At 41.9% G+C, this 26,005-nt stretch overlaps 1 protein-coding gene across 1 annotated transcript in view; it reads left to right on the top strand.

Annotated features, from left to right (window-relative positions):
* PSMB2 (proteasome subunit beta 2) overlaps positions 1 to 20,724 on the top strand; it is a 34,245-nt gene extending 13,521 nt beyond the window's left edge. Inside the window, exons 4-6 of the mRNA XM_005678712.2 lie at positions 16,816 to 16,978; positions 18,431 to 18,480; positions 20,490 to 20,724. Of these exons, the coding sequence (XP_005678769.1) occupies positions 16,816 to 16,978; positions 18,431 to 18,480; positions 20,490 to 20,597 (321 nt within the window). The 3' untranslated portion in view covers positions 20,598 to 20,724. The remainder of the gene's footprint in view (positions 1 to 16,815; positions 16,979 to 18,430; positions 18,481 to 20,489) is intronic.

Here is a 26,005-nt window from a genome sequence, read left to right as displayed (position 1 = left end):
CTGACATCAAGACCATAACTAGGACTTCCCTGATGGTCCAGTGGTTAAGAATCCGCCTGCCAGTGCAAGGGACATGGATATGATTCCTGGTCCGAGAAGATCTCACATGTCGGGCAACTAAGCCCATATACCACAGTTACTAAGCCCACACTCTGTAGCCTAAGAGCTGCAACTGTTGAGCCCACGTGCCACAACTCGTGAAGCCTGTGTGCCCCAGAGGCCGTGTTCCACAAGAGAAGCCCCTGCACCACAATTAGAGAGTAGCCCTCACTCGCTACAACTCGAGACAGCCTGATTGCAGCAACCAAGACCCAGTGCAGCCAAAAATAAATTCATTTTTTAAAACGACCATAGCTAGACTTGAATTTATTTTTTTTTTTAAGTGAAAGGGAAAGAATATATAGGAAAGAATTTCAGGTATCAATCATTTCTAAAAGTGACTTGTCTCAGCACTCTGGCCTGAATTTGAGTGTGTTCAGTCTGGTTAATGGTAGGCAGGTATTGTACGCTCCTGTCCTAGAAAAACCCTGTTGCCTTGAGCCTTCTATTCAAAGGACAATATTGTCCCCTTGCCTTTGGTGGCTGACACAAAGACATCATCTGTTTATTGGTATTGGTGAGGTCATGTGATCTTGTGAACAGATGGCCCAGGTGAAACCTTGGCTTTGCAGGTCTTGTCCCCTAAACACAACCAACCATTTGTTACTTGTGATTAAAATATCACTAACAAGGGTAATTTCACAAGCTTTTTGGCAAATGTGGTTAGCAGGATGTGACATGACACAGCACTGCTTTCTTCCTGCACGTGCCTTCTCCCTTGAGGCCTCGTCTCCCTGCTCGCCCATCTCACCCATGCCCAGGCTTGCCTTCTAGCTCACCTGCTCCAGATGGGCGACACAGTGGGAGGACGCTGGCAAAGGCAGATGTGTTTATTTTCCGGAGACAAAATGTTGTGTTGCTGCAGATGGCAGTGCCTTGGAGCAAATGGCAGCCTTTGACACTGCTGCCACGCAGCCTGGGCATCTTGACAGACAGAGCTGGCTCACTCTTGGTGATGGGGAAATTGAAGAAGAAAAAAAAAAACCAAGACGTTCTTCTTGGAACTCATGGAGTTCAGTGCAGTCAATGGTTTTTAAGACCTGGAGAGCTGTTTTCTTCCCTGCCAGACCTCAGTTAGCTAGTCAGCTAGCTGGATTTTCACTATGGGCCAAGAATTATATCTGTTAATTACTTTTGTCTACTAGCCTTAATAGAACATAGAGTAAAACCTTAAATGGCTACATATAGATGGACATTCAATGGTATTGCAAAACGTGCATTTCAAGTCACATCTCACTGGAATCTCTCAGGGTTGGAAGTCACTCATGTCTGCCCCATTGGAGATACCACCATTCTATTTTTAGTGGTCTTTTTGATTATCCAAAGGCCTAGGGACAGATGTGCCCTGAAGTTCAAATGCCTTAATTAATATGACAACACTTTGTGCTTATAGTGTTTTTCTGCCAAGAAGAATAAGAATTCTGACAGCTGCCCTTTTAAGCAGTTTATTTATACAGTCATTAGGGCTTGACTCAGTCCATTAAGGAGACAAAGACTTGGATGTTGAATCATTGCGCCCACTAGTTTCCTAGGAAAAAAATGACTTAAGAACATCCTTCTCTGAAAGTTACTAGCTTTATCAGGAAACCTTTTTTCTTTTTCTTTTTTTTAAAAATATGTGCTGTTTTTCCCAGTCCTGGCGCTGATAGAGTTAGGAGTTTGCAGGTGTAAAGTCCTCCCCCCTCGCCTTCCCCATCTCTCTCCAGGGGGTTGTATGTGAGAAGGTGTTGCTTTCTCGCTCAGAGAGCATATATGTGCTACCCTGTTGTATGCCTGCTGTGAGCATAGAGAACCCCTATTCTCCGCTGAGTGGAATGAGCCTGTTGGGTGGCTGGGATTGTGTAACCTCATAATGCCAACTTTTCACTTAGAGCATCTTTCCTGTCCACAATGGGGGTGAAGCAGTATAAGTAATTTGCCTTAAATTTGTGTTGTTTTGAAACTTTTATCTTGAAAATTATGTGGTTTCCTGTTAGGATTTGGTTTAAACCATAAGCAGTAGAATACTGTTTTACTAAGCAGCAAAGTGTTTACCATTAGAAATACAGATTTACCCCACCTTTTAAGATTGCTTTAAACCAGTGCCTTGGCCTGTGTGGGCATGCCCTCACACATATTCACAGATACAAATACACATGTACCCTGGCATCTTAGTGCTTCTCTTTACCTGCCATGGACCAGGATCATGCAGAGATATGAATTTAGGGGCTGATCCCCACAGGGGAATAGGAAGCCTTTGGAGGGAGAAATAGTTGACTGTTCTATTTCTTGACTTTGGTTGTAGTTAAAAGTATGTTCACTTTATTCACTAAACCATGTGTGTATATTTTATGCACTTTTATGTGAGTGTATTATTTCACCAAAAAAGTTTAATAGCATAAAAAGGAAGAGTAAAGGGTTAGGAAAGCATAACACATTTTTTTTAAAAGCTAAAAATGGAAAAAAAGTTTCAGACTTACCATTACTTTTGAGTGTAGACAATAAAGCAGATAGCATGAAGTAGATAGGAAAGAAAAAGGGAAGGGAGAGGAAGTAATCTGAATCTTTATTAACTGAAATACTTGGCCAGAATTTCACATTTCCTTTTCTGATGCCTCCTAATTTGTACAGTATAATATAGCTAAGAAGTTCCATAGGTGCTGCTAGCCATCCATTCAACAAATCTATAGCCTGCACTGTCCTTGGGAGCTGAAGAAATGTGCAAAGCTTAGGATGTGCCTTCAGATGGGGTGGTGGAGAAATAAACAGCTATACTGCAGAGTGACAGGTACCACAATAGCCTTACAGGTAGTTGCTCTGTAAACTGAGCCTAACAACTTGAGTGTTGAAGGACCAGCTGTCATTAGGCTAAGATGAAGCAGAAAGGAACACTGAAAGTGCAGACCTAGAGGAGTGTGAGAGAGGGTTAGGGTGGTGGTCGTGGTGGTTTAGTTGCTAAGTCATGTCTGACTCTTGTGACCCCATGGGCTGTAGCCTGCCAGGCTCCCCCAGCCATGGGATTCTCCAGACAAGAAAACGGGAGTGGGTTGCCATTTCCTTTGGCACAGTCGTTGTCTAATGATGTTTGGGGCAGGCACAAATAGTTTTCTGAGCCTCCTACTCATTTTTTACCTGTTTTAACTAGTGGGGTACTGGATACGAATTAGGACTCTTCTGATGGAAAAACAAATAGAAATACATAACTTCATATAGTTTTTACTCTAAACATGATATATACAAAATCTGTAATCTAAAGTAGTTTGTTAAATATGGCTCAGAGTTTTAGGGGAATGGTAAAAGATTGAAACTAGAGAGTTAGTCCATGTCATGAAGACTGATTAAAAAAAAAAGCTCTTGTGCTAAAAGCAGTGGGCCTCTCTGGAAGCTTGTTGGCTAAGAGGAGGTTAGCATGATCAGATGAGGTTTCGTTAGACCATTGGCCACTCTTTGGTAGATCATTTGGGGAAAGTAGATGGCAGCAGCGGCTCAGTGGTAGAGGATCCACCTGCAGTGCAGGAGACTCAGGAGACGCGGGTTTGATCCCTGGGTTGGGAAGACCTCCTGGAGGATGAAATAGCAACCCACTTAGGGTTGTAATACTCAGGCAAGTATTCTTGCCTGAAAAATCCCATGGACAGAGGAGCCTGGCAGGCTAGAGTTAGATATGACTGAGCACAGCACACAGCACAGAAGGAAGCCCGAAGACTAATGAGGAGCTTTCATGTCCATTGTGCTGGGCCTAGGCTGCTACTGGGGAGCACTGTGTTGTAGTTCAAGGGCTTCTTAATAGTCTTTTCCCCAGGATTTTCTAGTTGCTGTGGGCATCTGAAAACATACAATTCTGTGTAGCCCTAAGTAGTCTTTTTTTCCAGCGACTTACTTATTAATTCAGAGAGATGAATTAGGACACATGCTCAACATTCAAAGATACTCATGGGTGGGAGTTCCCTGGTGGCCTAGTGGTTAGGATCCTGGGCTTTCACCACCACAAACCAGGTTCAGTCCCTGGTTGGGAACTGATACACCACAGCTGAGCAGTGTAGCAAAACAAAACAACAACCCCAAGCAAAGATAGTCATGGGCATGTTCACCATATGCAACTTAATATATATCTGCCTTGGGGTGTACAGAGTGTGACTTCGGCCCTGGAATTTTTTGGGAACCAATGAAGGTATACGGAGTCTTATATTGGGTTGACTAAAAAGTTCGTTTGGGTGTTTCTGTAAGCTATTATGGAAAAACCCAAACAACCTTTTTGTCCAACCCAGAATTTTCCTTGGAAACTGCCAGCTCATGAAAAAAACAGTTCAAGTGACCTTGTTGCAGATATGGTGTTGTTAGTTTTACCATTGCACAATCAGCAATTTAATTTTGATGTTATTTGGGAGAAAGCAGTATTTTTGATTAGCAAGTAAAATTAATGTAGAAAACAAATACTGTGTTAACTAGTTGGTATAATAAGGCAGCTGTGCCATGTTACATTTCAACTCATTAAATTTCTGAACTTCTAATTACGATGAGATTACAACTTTAATAGAAGAACCACTCAAACTTGGGGTTAGTGATGGTTTTAGAGAGGTAAAATTTACAGAAATTTCATAATTATTGAATATAATTTTGCTAAAAATTGAAATATACACAGTATTTAATTTTTTGCTTGTAAAATTCAGATTCAGTTGACATTTATTAGGCACCTATTACTTACTGGGCCTTATTCTAGAAACTTTTAACACAGATGAGTACTTTTCATTCCTTGCAGCTATCAGGCAAGCAGGACTGTCCCCATATTCAGATGGGGCACTTGAAACTTCAAGGCCAAGTGGACTGTCTTTTGTAACACAACTGTAAAGTGCTAAAGCCACATTTGACCTCGAGTCCCTATTTTTCACAAAAACACGTGCCTAACTTTTGGCATATGTCATTTTTAAAATATCATTTTCCAGGGAAACTCTGTATTTCCCCATATATGTTCGTTACTCACGATAGCTTCTTTGTGCTCTCATGATGACCTAGGGAGAATATCTCTGCCATGGTGTGTCCTGTAGTAATTGTTTCCTCTGGTGTCTTCCACATGTGAACATAGGAATGTGTGTTTGTGTAAATAAAACCCTCCAATTGGCTGACTCCTCCTTCCGTCTTCCCTCATAGCTCAGTCAGTAAAGAATCTGCCTGCAGTGCAGGAGACCTGGGTTCGATTCCTGGAACCGGGAAGATCCCCTGGAGAAGGAAACAGCAACCCACTCCAGTGTTCTTGCCTGGAGAATCCCATGGACAAACCATGGGGTTGTGAAGAGTCGGACACGACTGAGCAGCAGCTGGCACTGACACTTTCATTCAGTCTCATGATTTCAGCTGTACGTTATTTTTTCTTTTCAGTTGCTTCTGAACAGCTCACTTTAAGTCTCATTGGGTCTAAATTGAGTTTTTCACATTTGCTCTATCACCTTTCCCTTTTTTGAGCATCCTCTTAACTCCTCTTTCTCTTTCACCTTCTATTTCACTATTCATTAATTCCTATCTATTCTGCCTTCTAAATATATTTTATATTCCACATGTCTCCCTCCATCCCTACTGCTTGTGCAGTGTTCTAAGACATGAAAAAGGCTTATACTGGCATGGGAATGGGGGTGGTTTTCACTGGTTCCTCCATAGTTTATGTACGGAAGCTCTTTTTTTTTTTGGCTCAGCTGCATGGCTTGCAGGATCTCAGTTCCCCAGACAGGGATTGGACCCAGGCCGCAGCAATGAAAACCTGGAATCCTAACCACTAGGCCACCAGGGAACTCCCCTTAAGTTCATATTTCATAGTCTAGGAAGCCAATGACAGTATCTTTCCAATTCCTGTTATCTCAGTTCCTCTCTGCTTTCTACTGAAATCACCTGCTTCACTAAGTATGCATGTCCCATATTCCCCAGTACCCAAGTATTCCCCGTTCCTTTGTGTCTTTACCTTCACAAATGCTGTTTCCTCCATCTGAAATCTTTGCTACTCCAGTCTGTCTTGTTAGCTCCTTCCAGATCCAGGTTTCTATCCTCATCACCGAGCATAATGCTTCTCACATAATAAGTGCTCAGTAATACTTATTGAATTTATAATATATTCACATTCCACATGCAAAAGTGAAGTTGGTTAGGGCATTCCCTCCTTTCATAATTATTCTGTGCAGCCTCAGAGAATTCTCTCAGGATTTAGTTGAAGCCTTTTATAAACTCTGTATGGTTTTACTTAAAGTGTAGTCATCCCTGTTATTAGAAAGAAGAGACTGATGGTTTTCCTTAAAAGAGATTCTTGTCAAAGAGGATTAAAGTCAAGGTGCAAGTGATTCGGTATTGCTTAGGCGTTACGGATAAGGAGTTCTTCCTCAGCTCCAGTACTATCCCCATCCGTAATCTTTTAGAGCTGGGAAAGCTACTTGGTCACAAGAACAGCTGGAAGCTGCTAAAATCTTTTAGATTTTCTAGAAGTGTTTGAAGTAGTGAACATTGCTATTCCAGTATACGTATAAAGTCTTTCTTTAATTAAAGTGGCAAAATTAACATTGAAATTTTAAAGTTATACCACCTAATCTAGCCAAAGCAGATAGCTGATAAAATCTGTTGGTTATTGGAAACAAGCTCCTGATTCAGAGTTCAGAGCACCAGTGTAAGAAAATAACAATGGATCCATTTTATTTATTAACAAAGTTGAAAAACTGAGCATTGGCAAAGCAGTTAAGGTGTTAGCATCTATTTATATTTATTTAGTATATCTTACATAGTTGTAGACCCTTTAGAGAAGTCATAATGGTCTGACATTAAACCTGTCCTTTTAAAACTTAAAATATTATTGGTCATATAAGAGGTAATACATGAAACAGAGAACAATAGATGCTGGTATGCAAAACAGTACATTCTGAACTTTTTGAGTGTGAAACTGACATTTACATATTGAATCATATTTTCACACTAATTTCCATTTTGTGGAGGCAGCATCGTTTCCTAGAAAAGCACACAAGACTTGAGATTAGAAAGCCTGAATTCTGGTCCTGACTCTAATTAGCTGTATAATTTAGAGTAAGTCACTGTCCCCTCTTTGAACCTGAGTCCCCACATTTATGGGAGGGACATTGGATAAACTAGATGAGCTCTTAGATCCCTTCTAACTGTAAACTGCACTTTTGTGAAATATTCTTGGTGCCAAAGATGTAATTTTAGGCAGCTTTGACAAGTGACTGGACTAAATGAGATAGCAGGCACTGTTCCCTTCAAAGCCCAGTCTCTGTTTAGAAGCTGCTTTATTGAAACACTGGCATCATTAGCCAAATCCCTTGTCCCGTTGGTGGTTCTGCCTCTCCTACCAAATTACTGGCCCACGAGGAATGGAAGTATACTTCACACGCTGTTAGTTCCAAGGTGTGCCGCACATTGCAAAGGAAACTGCATCGTTCTCCAAGGTACCTCACTTGGAGCGACGTTGTCCTGTTCAATTAGAGGTGGGAAACGCTGGCCTGGCTCCAAAAGAAGACTGTCAGTTCCTCTCCTTTTCTGTGTCCACGCTCGGCAGGATGCTTCCTCACGCCCACCTCTCTCCCCCTTGCTGTGACTTTGGCTTCCGCCAGATGTCACACCGCTGCTTGTCACCGCCCAGACTCTCGTTGCTGATTTTGTTGTTTCAGTGTATTTATCACAACTGTTCTCTTTAGCTGTAAAATTTATGGAATTTCACACTCTTCTTAATCACTACAGTGTTTCTTTTTCATGAGAGAGGGAATATACAAGGAGTTGTATGCACAAGAGTTAGAAGGAAATGCTCCAAGAGTTAGAAGGAAAGTTTGCATGTGTGTGCCATGTATACCTCCCACTTTCAAACGTACAAGGGAATTGAGCTCAGAGGTACAAAGTGGAACTGAACTCAGTTCTGCAGGGCTCACAGGTACTTAGGAAGTCCATTTCAATCCCAAGGAGAGGGACATAAGAGATGTGCTTATTGGCTAATTCCCCTGGCTTTAATTGTATTCCTTTTAGCAACAGAAAACAGTGGGTAATTTTCTTAGCATTCTGTGGTACTTGTTTTTTTGAGCTGCGCTGTGTCACTTGTGGGATCTTAGTATCCTGACCAAGGATTGAACCCAAGTCCTCAGCAGTGAAAGCTTGGAGTCTTAACCACTAGACCATCAGGGAATTCGCTGGTACATCTTCTTGATCTTATTATTATCTAGTTAGATCTGTTAATAATGTGATCAAATCCTAAAAGCGGTGGTGGTGATGATGGTGATATAGACCATCTGTGTTATTACTGTGTAACAGCAGTCACTCGGTAGTGTTTGACCATTTGTGACCCCATGGACTGCACCACACCAGGCTTCCCTGTCCATTGCCGTCTTCCGGAGCTTGCTCAAACTCACGTCTATTGAGTTGGTGATGCCATCCAACCATCTCATCCTCTGTCGTCTCCTTCTCCTTCTGCCTTCAGTTTTTCTCAGCATCAGGGTCTTTTCTAATGAGTCAGCACTTCGCATCAGATGGCCAAAGTATTGGAGCATCAGCTTCAGCGTTAGAACTTCCAGTGAATATTCAGGCTTGATTTCCTTTAGGATTGACTGGTTTGATCTCTTGCAGTTTAAGGGACTCTCAAGAGTCTTCTCCAGCACCATAGTTCAAAATCATCAATTCTAATGTGTTCAGCCTTTTTTATTGTCCAGCTCCCAAATTTGTACATGACTACTGGAAAAACCATAGCTTTTACAAGACGGGCCTTTGTAGGCAGAGTTATGTCTGCTTTTTTTAATACACTGTCTAGGTTTGTCATTACTTTCATTCCAAGGAGCAAGTGTCTTCATTTCATGGCTATAGTCACCTTCCACAGTGATTTTGGAGCCCAAGAAAATAAAGTCTGTCACCATTTCCGCTGTTTCCCCATCTATTTGCCATGAAGTGATGGGACCAGATGCCATGTTCTTAGTTTTTTGAATGTTGAGTTTTAAGCCAACTTTTTCACTCTCCTCTTTCATCTTCATCAAGAGACTCTTTAATTCCTCTAGTTAAAGCACATTACATTTGTTTACTTAAACCTTGCCATAACCTTATAATGATAGATACTCTTATTATCCCTATTGTATAGATGAGGAAATCTCAAAATGACTTAAAGATTTCCATTTTAAAAATAAGCTTATATCATGTATTTTTTTAAGGTGGGAAAAGATGTCAATTTATTGGTTTTGTTTTTTTCTTTCCCTGCTTATAAAAAGAGGCAAAATTTTGGTTGTACTTTATTTTAGAAACTAAAGTTCATTTTGAGTTCCAGGGTGGTTCATTTAAATTTGAGTGTGTCAGTTAGATGCAAATTCATTTTTTAACTTTTAAAAAGTATCTGTTTGCTTAGCTGTGTCAGGTCTTAGTTGCAGCACGTGGGATCTTCATTGTGTCATGCTTGGATCTTTCATTGTGGCACATGGCTCAGTAGTTCTGGTGCGTGAGCTTAGTTGCTCCACAGTATGTGGGATCTTAGTCCCCTGACCAGGGATCAAACCTGTGTCCCCTCCATTGCAAGGCAGATTCTTAACTGCTGGACCACCAGAGAAGTCCTTGAATACAACTTTAAACCTAAACATGTTGGCATTTGCCCTGCAAACCGTTGCTGGTGATCCTTGTGGTCATTGGACAGTGTCTCAGCTAAATGTTTAGATTAATTTATTGGTCACTTGGATGTTTAGGTTAGTTAAGAATTATGTGTAATATTTAGTGCTAGCCTTTGCTGTGGAAGATGCCTAGACATAGAAGATACTGTTCCCTCTGTTGGGGACTTCATAACTTTGCTTATTACTTAGACTTGCTATCTAAATAATTAGAATAGTGGAGACAGCCAAAGACTTAGATTATGTCATGCATGGGATAAAGATTACCTTGTTAAAGACAGAGAATTCCTGGCAGTTTTATCCTGATTGATTAGTGTTGCCATTTCTTCAGGATAATTGGCAATTCTTCACATGTAATACTGATCATGGGAAAGACGGGAACTGATGAAAAGGTAGACAGAAAGTGAGGCTTAGCACTCAGAATGGACATATCTGTAAGGGTAGAAATAGTATGAAGGTACTTAATAAGTGGTAATTTGCTCTCTCTCCAAATCTGGATGTAGGGATTGTTGTTTTTGTTTTTTCAGGCTTCCAGAAAAATGTCTCTATGCCTGTATCAATTTCAAGATGGGTTAGGGTGTGTGTACTGTGAAGCAGATATGCTCGAAGTGTCAATGCTTGTGAATGTTTGTGACAATGGATACTATCACCTTAGGGCTCCTGCCAAGAGTCCAGGACGGAGAGAGGAGGAAGCTATCATACGTTTCTACCATGTGTCAGGCAGTGTGCTGGGCACTTTTATAAAAAGCCCACCATATCCCTTTAGGAAGATGTATTTGGGCTATTTATTTCTTTTCCTTTAAATTTTTATTTTCCTTTAACAATTAAAAAAAATTACTAAGGTATAGTTCATTTATAGTGTTTCGGGTGTATAGCGGAGTGAATCAGTTATACATATATATATCCTTTTTCAGACTCTTTCCACTACAGGTTACTATAAGATACTGAATATAGTTTCCTGTGCTGTACAGTAGGTCTTTGTTGTTTATCTATTTTACATATAATGGTCTATATCTGTTAATCCCAAATTCCAAATATATCCTCCCCCCTTCCTTTTTGGTAACCAGAAGTTTCTTGTATATGTCTGTGGATCTGTTTCAGTTTTGTAAGTAAGCTCATTTGCATTTTTTTAGAGTCCACATACGTGTGATACTTGGCATTTTCTGTCTGACTGACTTCACTTAGTATGATAATCCCTGGTCCATCCGTGTTGCTGCGGATGGCCTTATTGCATTCTTTTATGGCTTATTAGTTACCAGTTGCGTATGTGTGAATACGTGCACCACATCTTCTTTACCTGTTCATCTGTTGAGGGACACTTAGTTTGCTTCCATATCTGGCTATTGTAAACAGGCCTGCTATGATCTTTGGGGTGCATGTGTCTTTTCAAGTTAGAGCTTTATTTGACTGTATGCCCAGCAGTGGGGTTGCTGGATCATATGGTAGCTCTGTTTTTAGTTTTTTATGGACCCTTCCTACTGTTCTCCATAATCACTGCACCAGTTGACATTCCCACCAATAGTGTGGGAGGGTTCCTTTTCCTATTATTTTGATTCTGCAGCACAGCATGTGGGCTCTTAGTTCCTTGGCCAGGGATTAAACCTGTGTCCCCTGCATTGGAAGAACAGAGAGAGTCTTAACCACTGGACTGCCAAGGAAGTCCCTATTTATAGGTTTTTAAATGATGGCCATTCAGACTGATAAGAGGTGGTACCTTATTGTAGTTTTGATTTGCATTTCTCTAATAATTAGTAATGTTGAACATTTTTTCATGTGCTTTTTGGCCACCTGTATGTCTTTGGAGAAATGTCTAGATCTGCCCATTTTTTGTTGAGCTGTGTGAGCTGTTTGTGTATTTTGGAAATTAATCCAAAATTGGTTGCATCTTCTTTTTAAAAAAATGTGCGTTTATTTATTTTTGGCTGTGCTGGGTCTTTGTTGCTGTGTGCGGGCTTTCTCTTGTTGTGGCGCATGGGCTTCTCATTGCGGTGGCTTCTCTTGTGGAGCACGGCCTCTAGGGTGTGTGGGCTTCAGTACCTGTGGCTCCCAGGCTCCAGAGCACAGACTCAGTAGTTGTGGCGCGTGGGCTTAGTTGCTCCTCAGCATGTGGGATCTCCCTGGACCAGGGATCAAACTCATGGCTTCCGCATTGGCAAATGGATTCTTTACCCCTGAGCCAGCAGTGTAGCCCCCTGGTTACATCTTCGGCAAATATCTTCTCCCATTCCACAGACTCTCTTCATTTTGCTTATGGTTTCCTTTGCTGTCTAGAAGCTTTTAAGTTTAATTAGGTCCCATTTGTTTATTTTAATTTTTGTTTCCTTTGCTCTAGAAGATGGATCCAAAAAGATAGTGCTGCAAGTTATGTCAGAATGTCCTGGGTCTTACATTTAGCTCTGTAATCTATTTTGAGTTTATTTTTGTAAATGGTGTTGGAGAATGTTCTAATTTCATTCTTTTACATATAGCTGTCCAGTTTTCCCAGCACTACTTGTTGAAACGACCATCTTTTCTCCATTGTGTATTCTTCCCTCCTTTGTCGTAGGTTAGTTGACCATATGTGCATTGGTTTATGTTTAGGGTATATTTGACTATATGAGGAATTTATCTTGTATCTCATTTGCTAGGAGTGGATGGTCTTCTCTTGAGTGCTTGCCTTGTTTTTTCCATGGACACTGTGAACTTCATAAGTGACTATGTTTCCCTAGTAATTATTTTAGCATTGATTGAACCTTTACTAGGTTTCAGGCACTGTGCTTATTTTGCATGCATTATTTCTTTGAATGTTCACTGCAGTCTTTTTGTAGTAGGTAGCCCATGTTTGCAGTGAAGACACTTTCAGAGACATTAGGTTACTTACTTTTCTAAAGCCATATGTCTAATAATAAAGCTGGATTTCAAACTCAGGCCTAACTCTGTAGTGTAACCCATCTGTTTCTTCCTGACATGAGATATTTATTTAAGCTATTGCTCTCCCCTTCATTTAATTTTAAATGCCTATAGTACAGTTTTTTTCTTTACTTAGCAACCTGTGTCTAAAGGAAAGTAGAAAGAGAAGGACCCAGGAACCTAGGAAAAAAATAGCAGTATATATGTAATTATAGTGATACTGGCATCAGCTTAAACTTGAGCCAGTTCTCAGAAATAGGACCTGTCACTTTCTGACATTTGTTTAGAGATTTTCTTCATCTTTCTTCTTGTGATTCTACGCATTAGTCACCTGTGTATGGAAAAATATATAAGGCTTTTTGGTATGATTGTTATTCACTCAGCAAATATTTATTGAATATATACTATATGCTTATACATCATTGAACAAGCCAGACAGAGTCCTGCCTTCATGGAGTTTGTAATTGTTATAAATATTTGAATGGGTGGGTTGTGTCTTACACCTACTATGTATTTCCATAAATATACCACAGTCACACATGTATATGCCGTAGGAATTTCACAAAATTGAACGGCTTGCAACTTGTCTTACTCCAGGAAAACACTGTTGCATCAAGAATATGAGAAAATGTAAGAATCAAGAAACCCATCAGTATGGCTTTGTCACTTTGAATGCCATGATTCTTAGAGGAGTAAGGGAGTAGCAGTATATAAGATCTTATTTGAAATTAAAAATAAAAAGCAAAAACTCGTGTGAGCCAGAAATCTTTGATGGAGCATTGTCAGAAGAATTTCAGAAACTGCAAGTTGTTACACAGATGTAATGATTTAATTAGTCTAGATAACACCATTTATTTATGCTTAAGCATCTCACACATGCAAAAGTTGGTAATTCAAAGTCACACAATAATTTGTGAGTTGTCTTCTATACCACGTGTTACAGCTTCTGAATACCAACTTTGATGAGCCTGTGTGTCAGATGCTTAAGCATAAATAAATGATACTATATAGACCAATTAAGCAATACAGTTTGTTCCTGGAATTCTCTTGACATCTTCACATAAAAATTTTGTAGTGGCTTTTACAGATCACATTAATTGTTTTAAACACAGTTTAATCTCAGTGTGGACAAGATCCTCATTGGAGAGAGCATATATGGTTTCTGCTGGTTAGGTCTCTTTAGATATCTGGGTGGATTCTTAATATACAACTGGATAAAATAGCCATAAAAGGAATGTCCTCTAGTAAATGTAGAAGGTTTGTTATTCTCTTAGCAAAAAGATGAGCTTATTTTGTGATAGGTAAGTAAGTATATTATTAAATCTCTTGGGGAAGGAAACCAGTTCGGATCTCCTTGCTATATCTCTCTCTTTTTTTGCTTTTCATTTTAATTTATTTATTTGGCTGCATTGGGTCTTAGTCATGGCACATAGGGTCTTCGCTGTGGCGAGTGGGCTCAGTAGTTGCCCTGTGGCATGTGGGATATAGTTCTCTGACCAGGGATTGAACCTTCGTCCCCTGCATTGGAAGGTGGATTCTTAACCACTGGACTACCAGGAAAGTACCTCTTTTTTGCTTTTCTAATTTTAACTATAAAAACGCCATGGTATTCTTTGTCTCCCTGATGTTGTATTAGTGTTGTCATAGTTTTTTAAAAATACTGTTATATTTATTTTTTATTTTTAGGTAATTCAGACAGTTTTGTTGTTGTTTAAAGTGGTAAGCTATCAAAAAGGAGATTGGTATATAGCTAATATACTAAGAATTTAGGTCACATTTTTTTCTTCCAGAGTTTGGGATGTCTCATCTCTATTATTTTTTTCTCACCATATTTCCTAGAAAATAGAAAGGGAAAGGATTAATTAACCTAGTTTTACACATAAGGAAGTATGTTCTTAGAGGTTAAGTGTCTTGCTTAAGGTCAGACTTATTAAGAATGTAGTCACAGAATATGGCAGAGAATTCCAGAGACTACTGGCAGAGGTTAGCATGATACTTACTGGGAAATGTAATAGGCAGTTAATTATTGTCTCAAAAGACTTAACTATTACTGGTTATTTCTTACTCCTCTGAGACTATTCACCGTTTTATCCGCAAGGCAGAAACTTGTTTGCAGGTTAGAGCTACTCTGTAATCTTTGGGAAATACTGCTTAGCACAGCTGGCTTGGAATTCCAAGTATATAATGTTTTCATGTGTATCTTCTAACATGAGTTAGACTGTTTCTTCAAGCTGCCAAGTACCCGTGCTGATCAGTGTTCAAAGAATACAAAACATCACTTTTAAGACCATTAGCTGTAATTACTTTATGCCCCATTATATGATGCATAAATGTATTTAATTTCATTTAATGTCCGTTTGATTGAATTTGTAAGTTTAGGAATGGGCACCTAAGAGTGGGCAAGGCCTGCTCACTATCCACTGAGGCAAGGGCAAAAGGGAAAACGTACTTTGCAGAGAAAAAGGAAGTCATTTTTCATGGAAGTCACACCACCGATGCCTGGGAACACAGACAGTCTGAACTAACATGGTAAATGGCCCACCTGGTGTAGAAAAATAATCATCCATTTAGAGACGAAGATCTGTAGAAACTTACCTCGTTAAACTTGTAGGTAATACAAAAAAAGGATATCTATAAAATAGGTTATTATAATTACTTTTGTCTCATTGATAAAAATTACCTCTTAGTTATCTTAGCACAGCCTTGTTATATTAGAAAAATAATTAGCATTTCACCTAAATCTACAGTTCTTCTAGAGTTACCACATTTCTTTGAACTTAGAAACTTCCATTATTACTGTCTGTATTAAAAGTGTAATGACTTGGGAATTCCCTGGTGGTCCAGTGGTTAGGACTTTGCCCTTTCACAGCTTAGGGTGTGGGGTTCAGTCCCTGATCAGGGAGCAAAGATCCTGCAAGCTGTGTGGTGCGGCCAAAAAAAGTTTAGTGATTTGATTTAAATATTTGAGACCTTCTACGCTTCCCTACCCCAAGACTTGTTTCTTTCTCTTTCTTTTATTCTTTTTTTGTAGTTGATACACAGTATTGTATTAATTCCAGATATACAGCAGAATGATTCTGTTTTATATATATACTTTTTTCAGATTATTTTCCATCATACGTTATTATAAGATTTTGAATATGGTTCCCTATGCTATATAGTAAATCCTGTTACTTGCCTATTTTATGTATAGTAGTTTGTTGCTGTTAATCCCACGGTCCTAATTTATAACCCTCCTCCCTTTCCCTTTTTGTAACCATACATATATTTTTTATGTCTTTGAGTTAGTTTCTGTTTTGTGTGTAGATTCACTTGTATTATTTCTGGATTTCACATTTAAGTGATAGCATATAATGTTGTTTTTCTCTGACTTACTTCACTGTGTATGATATTATCTAGGTCCATCCATGTTGCTGCAGATGGCAGCAGTTTATTCTTTCTATGGCTGAATGATATTCCCTGTATGTATGTACCACATCTGCTTAAGCCAGCCACCTGCTGGTGGGCACTTGGGTTGTTTCCATGTCTTGGCTATTGAAAATAGTGGTGCTATGAACATTGGGGTGCATGTATTGAATTAGGGTTTTTGTTTTTTCTTGGGCATATACCCAGGAGTAAAATAGAAGGATCATATGGTAGCTCTGTTTTTAGTTTTTAAAGGAATTTCTGTATTGTTTTCTATAGTGGCTGCACCGGTTTACATTCCCAGCAACAATGTAGGCCTTTCCTTCACACCCTCTCCAGGATGTATTAAATGTAGCCCAAGACTTAGTTTCTTAATAGTGAGACATAGAGTTTACTATTTGAGATTGTGGTCCAAATGCCCGTACTGAGCCTTTTTATTTTGGATGATGTGGTTGGTGCTATAGCTTTCTTTAGCCTGTGGCCTGACACTCTCAGAATAGTGTGTTTTGTTTTCAGCTATTAGGAACAACACAGAAACACCCATGCTTTGCCTCTGAAATGCTTTTATAACAGATTGTGGTCCATGAGCTTTAAGAAGCAACTTTTTCAAATACCTCAAAGTGGTCCAAATGGTCTTCTGTTCAGAGAAAACAAGCTGACCTCCCTTTACCTGTGACCACACTCTGGGTCTTTTAGATTTCTGAGTCTTTTCTTTCATCATCATTTACTCAGCTGCTGCTGTTATTCATCAACAGTTGGAATGTCCCTGTTTCCATGAGAGATGTTGGTGTTACTGCTTTGACTGTCACGTTAATGTCTTTCTTTGCAGACCCCGTATCATGTCAACCTCCTCCTGGCCGGCTATGATGAGCACGAGGGTCCAGCGCTCTACTACATGGACTACCTGGCAGCCTTGGCAAAAGCCCCTTTCGCAGCCCACGGCTATGGTGCCTTCCTGACTCTCAGTATCCTGGACCGATATTACACGCCAAGTAAGTTTCAGCTCTCTAAGCTGGGAACAGTAGCAAAGCCCTGTCCTCAACTGCTTCCTGGCTTTATGTACAACCCCTTGGAGTTGGGTGGCCAAAGAAGGTGCCCTCAGGAAGCTTTTTTCTGTAGGTCGTTAGGGTTATGGAAAAGCTGATCCAAGTCCCTCTTCCACCAGGTAAAATGAGGTATTGCATATGTCCAGAGCTGGGTTTTGTTTTGAAGGGGGGGTTGGAATAATGACTAAAACTATAATTCTTTGGTTATAAAAGTTCATGTTTTGCACTCATTTTGCTGCTACTTAGGTGCTCATTAGCTTCTCAGGTGTAGAGAATGCAAGTAAACCAAGTGGTTTGGGTATGTTTGTTTGGAGCTTGTGATGATGAACAGGACTCCAGCATGACAACTGAGGGTTTCTTTTCTTAAATGTCAAAGCTTTTTAAGGCCACAACCTGTATTCTTATCACATAATAGCGGCCCTCTCCTATATGAGAAAACTGGCTCTCTACTTGTCCATGAACCGTCCACTTGGCAAACCTCTAGGCATGGGGGTGCTTCTGTGTTAAGTTCTATTTTCTGACCCCAACCCCAACCTCAGCTTCAGCCATGTGAGCAGTAGGCACTCGGGATTCACAGCTTTTGCACGCTGTAGATGCAGCACAGATAACCAGTTTTCGCCTTACATTCCGCTCTTCCCTGTTAGTGTAGTAAGAATCTGGCTGCTGCTTTCTTTTTATGGTGCTGCCCTCTCACTCAGCCTCAGCCATGCCGGAGCTCCAGGCCACATCCTGAAAAGGTTAGCCTGGCCTCCTAGTGACCATTGCTTGATTTGGCGTCTGTCAGTAATACAGTGATTTGCCCACTGAAATAACCACCAGCCACCCCTGAAGCCGAACTGCATCATATGTCGTCCCAGTTTGCCATGCCTGTGGACAGTTCCTTTGGCTCCCGTTTTACGAGAGACTCAGCCCCATCCTATGAATTCTGTTTCTATTGTTAAACTGGGGCCCAGCTGGCAAAGTGAGGCTGACACACTGGCCCTGCCCTCCCTTTCCCTGATTTGCAGCTGGCCAGGGCAGATGGAGCTGATTTAAGCCCTGGTCTAAAGGAGGGCTGGGGGTTGTTGAGTTGGGGGATGGGCTATAAAGAAGAGGCAGGCCGCTGGACTTCTCTGGAGGCAAGCACTGGCCATGGGAGGCAGATTCCGTCACGCTTACCCTTCTCTGTAGCAAATCAATTTTCAATGGCTTGTGGCTGCCTGAGCACTGGGCCTGGGACACTCAACTGCATATAGAGAAAGTTTGTTGTACATCAGAAGCCTTGGCTTTTTTTTTTTTTCCTTATCTGTTTGTGTGTCATGTTGACCTGAGAAAGTTTGAAACCTATTTCAGAGTTGTGGCAGAGCGTTTTACTTAGTGTCAGCACCTTGAGTGCCTGACTTCCGTGTTCTCTTTCAGCTATCTCGCGTGAGAAGGCAGTGGAGCTTCTTAGGAAATGTCTGGAGGAGGTGAGTAGCTTTCATGGGATCCTGAAAGGAATGTTTTGTCTCTCTGTTGGCCAATATTGTTTCCCTTACCCAGTTGCATTTTTTTCTGATCCTTGCCAGAAAGTGTAATATCCACTAACCATATGTGAAGTTCCTATCAGGGATACAGTTTGATGCATTAACAAGCTGATTTTTTTTTTTCTCATGGGTCACCATCTCATCAATGTCAATTCTACAATCTAATTACTTTTATTTTTGGTTCTTCCAGACTAGTAATTCTCAAATTCTAGCATGTGTAAGAATCATCTGGGGAACTTGTTTCTTTAAAAAAGGCACATTCATGCTTTCCACCTCACCTTAATTCTGAATTAGTTGTCCTGGTGTAGCTCTTGAGACTGTCTTGGCCAGCAGTCCCAGGTGATTTTGCTGCAGGTGGTAACGGGGGTGGCGGGCAGGGGGGCCGTACTTTAAGAACTATTGTGCTGGATTTTAGACCTGCTCCATTTTTATGCTACCTGGGGTTGCCATAAAGTCTGCTTCCTTAACAGTACGGGAGTCTGGGAGGGAAAGCCACCTCTGGGAATTCAGGAGGCCATAGAAGGTAATGAGCAGGCTTTGGGCAGATGGAGAGAGTAGCCTTAAGTTTATGAGGCCAGGAACATGGGCCCTTCCTCTTCCAGTACTTCTGCTAGGAGTCTGAGGCTCTGGTGTGAAAGGAGGATGAGGAGGAAAAGAAAGCAGCTCCTTTAGGCTTTTTAATTCTTTTGTTGTTCCTACAGCCTAAGGATGAACTTGAATTTGTACTCTAGCGAGAAGGGAGTAGGAGGTGGAGAGCAGCTGGTAGCATCAGTAATGTCAGTTTGCCTCTTACACGAGCCTGTCATTTTCAGTCCACAGGGCCCCTTCTTCCTCTTGTTTGTAAATCTCCTTTCCAAAGCAGAAACTGAGAATAAACTCATGTGCTTTTCTTAAAAATTCAGCCAGGAGGCCGTGTTAGTCCAGCAGCTCTAAGTGTTGCAAGGGTCTGCCAGGAAGAAGCCATTGGAATGTGGAATGCTTTGAGACTTTATTCCCCATGGATCCTCCACATTTCCTTATTATTATCACCTTTTCTTGATCTTGGAACTTTTTTCTGGACATAGGAGTCATCAGCCAGGGAGGACTATGGAAATGGAAGTGGTGGTTGCTGCCCAGTCCTCATCTGTAAGGGAGATGGGAAACATCAAGGGAAGGGGGGCTTGGGCCAGGGGAGGGTCACATTTTCAGGATATGTCCCTAAGGGGGCAGGTAGAGCTTTGTGCCTTCTGTCCAGGGATTAAGTGAACTGTCCAGGAGGGGTCACCCACAGAAGCGAAGGTCTCCTTCAGCTGTGCCCTTGAGTGATCTCTAGCCAGGTTGACGGGGGTCTGCTTTTGTGTGCATAGACCACAGGTCCTTTGGAGCAGCCTCTCAAGCAGACAGTCACATGAGAGGCCAGAGAGGTTCCCTTAGTGACAGTTCAGCTTGGATTGAAGAAGGTAGAAGTAGGGGTTGTTCCAAGAGCAGTTCTAAGACCATCCTTGCCACCAGCCTCCAGCTCTACACGCAGACACACTCACGTACACCTGGTCCGTATAATAGGGTGGGTGGCTGGAGCGCACTGTTGGACCTAGGAGCACATGGCTTTGGTCCAGAGCTTTTCCTAGGGCAGTAGCTCCTTCGTTGGCTTCTTGCCTTGAGATATTTTGAAAGAGAAGTCTGTGTTTACCAGGCCTGATTGGTGGCAGATTGTGAGGAATAGAACATTAGAGTGTCTCATTCTTCACCAGCTGACTGACCAGAGTCAAGCTCCTGCTCGCTACCTTCCAGTCAGCCTCCAGCTGCAATTTGGGCTTTCCTCAGTATCTTGGTACCAGCTGTCCTCAGTAGGGTACCACGCGCCCCCAACACAAAAATCACTGTCTGCTTATATGTCCAGTGCCTCGAACAGAGCCTGGACCACAGTTCTCAATAAAAATTTGTTGACTGATTTCCTTCATGTTTCTCTGCAGCTCCAGAAACGCTTCATCCTGAATCTGCCAACCTTCAGTGTTCGAATCATTGACAGAAATGGCATCCACGACCTGGACAACATTTCCTTCCCTAAACAGGGCTCCTAACGTCATGCCCTCCCTCCCACTTGCCGGGGAACTTTTTTTGATGAGCTCCTCTATTTTTTTCTACTCTTTTGATGTCTGCTCTCCACAGATGGTTAATTCAGAATAAAGCTGACTGTGGATCGATTGAGCCCTCTGGGTTGAGTCTGAGTTTACCTAACATCGCCTCAGGAAGGGGGTGGAGGGAGCATTACCTGCGTTGGACTTCCTGTGAGGATTATCTTTCCTCCTGCCCCTTTCCTTCATTGATGCTCTGATTGTCCTTCAGCAGCTGATGGTTTGCTTGCTAAAGTCTCATCCCCCTAAAGCAGTGGTTCTTTATTGCCCCTAAGCTTAAACACTTTTTAAATTAATTAATTTGAATAGATAATACATATATGTAGAAAAAATGCAAACAGGGCGAAAACACACAGTGAAAATGTTTCTTCCATCCCTATAATTTATTCACCTTCTTCCCTTCCCAGAGGAAACTTCAGCTACTAATTTCTTATCTAACCTTTAGAGATACATTGTTCTTGTATAAAATATATACATGCACATGTCCCTTTTAAAAGATATTTTAAAATGTTCTGCATATTGCTTTTTTCATTGAACACTATTGGAGATGGTTTTTATATCAGTACATAGCTACCTTACTCTTACTGACAGTTGCATAATATTCCATGAAATTAGTGTACTCTTAAGTGGTTAACCAGGTATTTATTTTACTTTCTGAATGGAGAAGGAAATGGCAACCCACTCCAGTGTTCTTGCCTGGAGAATCCCAGGGACGGGGGAGCCTGGTGGGCTGCCGTCTCTGGGGTCACACGGAGTCGGACACAACTGAAGCAACTTAGCAGCAGCAGCAATCTAGTTTTTTGGTAATGAGTAATGTAGATATTTTTCTATTGGTGCCACTAAAACAGTAGTTCATAACCAGATGTATGTATCAGAATCACCTGGAGGGTTTTCTTTTTTAATCTACTTGATTAGCCTGCATTCACTCCCAGATTCTAACAAGTTTGGGACCTAGACTAGGAATATTTTTTAAAGCTTCTACTCCTTAGTCACAGTTGAGAACCGCCAATTTGAAGCTTCTTTGGAGCAGTGATCCTCAAACTACAGCATGCATCTCAACTTCCTTATAGACACAGCTTGCTGGGTCCTACTCCAGTAGTTTGAGGGGGTGGCCTGAGAGTTTACATTTCTGATATTTCTGATCGATGTGATGCTGCTGGTCTGGGAACCATACTTTGAGCACCATTTGGTCCTAGACTAAGATAAGCCCAACTTTATCCCATTCTGTGCTGCTCAGGACTTCCCTGGTGGCCCAGACAGTAAAGCATCTGTCTACAATGCGGGATACCCGGGTTTGATCCCTGGGTTGGGAAGATCCCCTGGAGAAGGAAATGGCAATCCACTCCAGGACTATTGCTTGGAAAATCCCATGGACAGAGGAGCCTGGTAGGCTACAGTCCATGGGGTCGCAGAGTCGGACACGACTGAACGATGTCACTTCACTTCACGTAATACCACATACAATAGGTTTTTTGTTTATCTGGGGTGAAATACATCATCTGTCTAAGTTACTCCCTATAGATAGCACATTTGTGTTAACAGTATTGAATTACCATCAGATTTGAATGCCATACACTTTTTAGTACACCAGTGGTAAATGCTTTGTACCACCATAAGAAGCAAGCTAATCGTTGAATAAGTGGGAGAAAGAGGTGATTCACATGACCATGCCTAGTTAGTCATTAGTTTGACACCACCCTCGCTATGCATAGGTGTGAGCTTTTGGCTAGCTTCCTGACTCTAAGACATCTATTTTAAAGCTCCACAGGTGATTCTGATGCTTGCCCCAGTTGAGTGCCACTACTAAAGCGTAAGCAGTCCTGCGTCATGGTTTTCCTATCTGTAGAATAGAATTGTATGAGGATTCCATGTGCTAACGTAAAGTGTTTGGAGCAGGGCCTGGCATGTGGTAAGTGCTCTATGAACATATGCATGCCTGCTAAGTCACTTCGGTCATGTCCGCCTCCTTGCAACCCTATGGACTTCTCCAGGCCACAATACTGGAGTGGGGTGCCTTTCCTTCTCCAGGGGATCTTACCGACCCAAGGATCGAACCTGCGTCTCTTGCATCTGCTGCATTGGTAGGCAGGTTCTTTACCACTGGCGCCACCTGGGAAGTCCCAATAAGTATGGGGTCATTGGTAGACTCACCATTCTGCATCCAGGCCTCACTAAGAATGAAATCGTTCTCTGCCTTTGAATATGTGTCCACAAGGCAGTCTCATAGGGAAGGCCACCAGCCCACCCTGACCTCCAGTCTGTTTTCTCCAATCCAGATCTCTTTCTTAGGCTCAATATATACTTAATCCTAGGTATCTCACCCTCTAGTCACAGGACATCAAACTCAGCATGTCTAAAGCTGAGCCTTACCACCAGGCCCTGGCTCCCAAGAACCCAAGCCAGAAACCTATGCATCATTTATCTTTGATAAACTTATTTTGGAATAAATTTAGTTTTATAGGAAAGTTGCAAAGATCCTTATACTCCTCGCCTGGTTTTCTTTAGTGTTAACATGTTGGCCACAATACATTTGTAAAACTAAGAAACATTGGTTGGCACACGAGTATTAACTAAACTCCAGCCTTTATTCAGATTTCACCAGTTTTTCCACTAATTTTTTTTTCTATTCTAGGATATGATCCAACATGCCTCATTGCATCTAGCTGGGCATCATTTTTTTTGCCCTCTTTATTTCCTGCCTTCACAGAGTTACCAAGTTCTTGCATTTGACTTCCTAAATCTTTTAATGAATTCTCCATCTCCAGGATTTCAGTTCCCCTACCAAGGATTGAACCTGGGCTACGGCAGGGAAAGCCCGAAATCCTGACCCCTAAGCCTAACTCCCTTTCTCAGACTACTTTAACAGCTTCCTAGCTTCTCCCTGCTTTTAATCTCCTCCCTCTCCAGTTTTTTCTCTGTACTCTAAAAACTGGATCATCCATTCCTCTCCTCACTTTAACACTTTCTGATGGTTTCCACTGCTTATGGAACAAAACAACTTTATTCTATTCTATTTATATTCCCTGATAGCTCAGCTGGTAAAGAATCTGCCTGCAATGCAGGAGACCCTGGTTTGATTCCTGGGTGAGGAAGATGTGCTGGAGAAGGGATAGGCTACCCGCTCCAGTATTCTTGGGCTTCCCTTATGGTTCAGCTGGTAAAGAATCCGCCTGCAATGTGGGAGACTTGGGTTCGATCCCTGGGTGAGGAAGATCCCCTGAAAAAGGGAAAGGCTACCCACTCCAGTATTCTGGCCTGGAGAATTCCATGGACTATATAGTCCACGGGGTCTCAAACAGTCAGACACTACTGAGTGACTTTGAAAATATCAAACCCAACTTGGGTTTGACATGCTATGCATTTCATAATCTCCCAACCTAGCTCCCCAATTTCCTTTCCTTCTTCTACACCTCATAAAGCCCATGGCCCATTGAATTGATACAGCCTTAGCATATGTTTTTCACTTCATACCTACTGTATAAAGGGTAAGCATTGCTTCCTGAAATCTTTCTTACAGATACGTATATATGTATGATTGGGTTGTGGTGCAGTGTACCCTGATATTTCTAATCTGTTCTCTCTACTAGATTTTTTTTTTTAATGCCAGCTTTATCCTTAATTTTCTGAAGTTGAAAAACACTGGGAGTGCACCGATGCTTTAACACTTCTGGCCAAACACCGCTCAGAATGGTCTCCCAATTGTTTCCCATCTGCTTTCAGGTGATTAATACACTGGAAACAATTTATTCCTTCCCATGCTTGGGGTGAGAGGGGATAGGTTGGAGCAGAGAGCAGCTGCTTTGCCTCAGGGTAGGGAAGCTTAGCTCTGACTAGTGAAGAGGTTGAGGAAGCTGACAAGGAACCCCTAAGAAAAGGAAGGGGGTGCTGAGATAGTCTAAGTGCCATATGTCTTACTTTTAATTCCCTCAACTTCCTGTAGTCTAAAATAATTTTAGTAGTAGAACGTCTCTTGCCAGGTCCAGGTCTTTCATTAACACAGAACATACTTCCAGCCTTTCCTCCCATCCTTTCATATGTGTAGGTTGAGGCAGGGAACCTTCTTGGGAGAAGCACTCACATCTTTGGACCTTTCCCCTGGGAGATGATTCCTAAACCTTTCCTTTCCGTGAAACACCTGACCATCTGCCTTTGACAGCACACCTATGAGGAACTGGGGGAAGAGAATTCCAGGCAAAGAGAAAGGCGAATGCAGTGGCCGAGGCGTAAAATTGGTAATCTGAGGGCAGATTACCCTCGAAGGGGAGCCGTGTAGCTGGGGCAAGGAAGAGGAGGGAGAAGTCCAAGATGAGGTCGAAGAAGCAGGCAGTGTCTTGGTTGCTGGCAGGGCTTTAGTATGGTGTACCAGTGAAAACAGACCAGTTGGAAGGCTACTGTACTATTCCCGAGGAGCAGGGTGGCAGCACAGGAGATTCTTCTATCTGGATGGGCTTTGTGACGGATAGGGTGTAGGGAAAGGATCAAATACAGCTTCCTAGTTTCTGGCTTGAGGAACTGGGTATAGAGGGTGGCACCATTTACTGAGGTCAGGAAGGTGGCCAGGTCAAGATTTGAGTACTTGAGTAAAGTACTCCATTTTGGCCATGAATAGGGAGTGTTTCAGAAGACAGCAAGTAGTCACCCATATCAAATGCTGCCAAGTCCAGAAGAGGGGACTTTGGACTTGTGGCCACTGATGACCTTGCTGAGTGGATTTCCATAGGCTGGTAGTGGTAGAAGCCAGAGAGTGGGTTGAGGAGTGAATTGGGGCTGGGGACGTGGAAGTAGAGGTGTCATGATCTTCTTAAGAACTCTTTAAAAGGAAAGGATTTATGTTTGGTAAGGTAAGAGAGCCTAGAATGTGTCCTTTAGGGAGTGATCTAGTAGATGACTTAGTAGGGACGGAGAGACTGAAGGTGCAGGCAAGAAAAATGGCTTGAAGAACGAAATCCTCAAGAAGACAAAGAAGCTAGACTTGAATGGGCCAGATAGTCATCGGCATTCATATTGACACGTGTTTAGACCCACCACCAATGATCACAGTAACTCACCACACAGACCTATAGCCAGACCTTCACCCACAGGCTTAGTGAGTCACAATAACATACCCCCGTTCCCCCACCCAGGATTCACCTCTCTCTCTTACATACACAGAACTAATAGCCACATTGACAAGCCAGACAGCCCCACCGTCTGTATCCCCTCACACAGTGATGCCCACAGCCCCCTCCAAGATTTCCCCCTTATACACTCCACCCGCTTCCCCCAGTCCCCAGGCCCTGTCTCTCCCCTGTGACCTTGCCATCTGGGGAGGCAAATCCAGGCCTGGACTGAAGAAAGACAGGGAGGGCTTCGTA

This window comes from Capra hircus, chromosome 3 (assembly GCF_001704415.2).
Source record: "Capra hircus breed San Clemente chromosome 3, ASM170441v1, whole genome shotgun sequence".
Classification (NCBI taxonomy): Eukaryota; Metazoa; Chordata; class Mammalia; order Artiodactyla; family Bovidae; genus Capra; species Capra hircus.
This window is presented reverse-complemented; position numbering and strand designations above follow the sequence as displayed.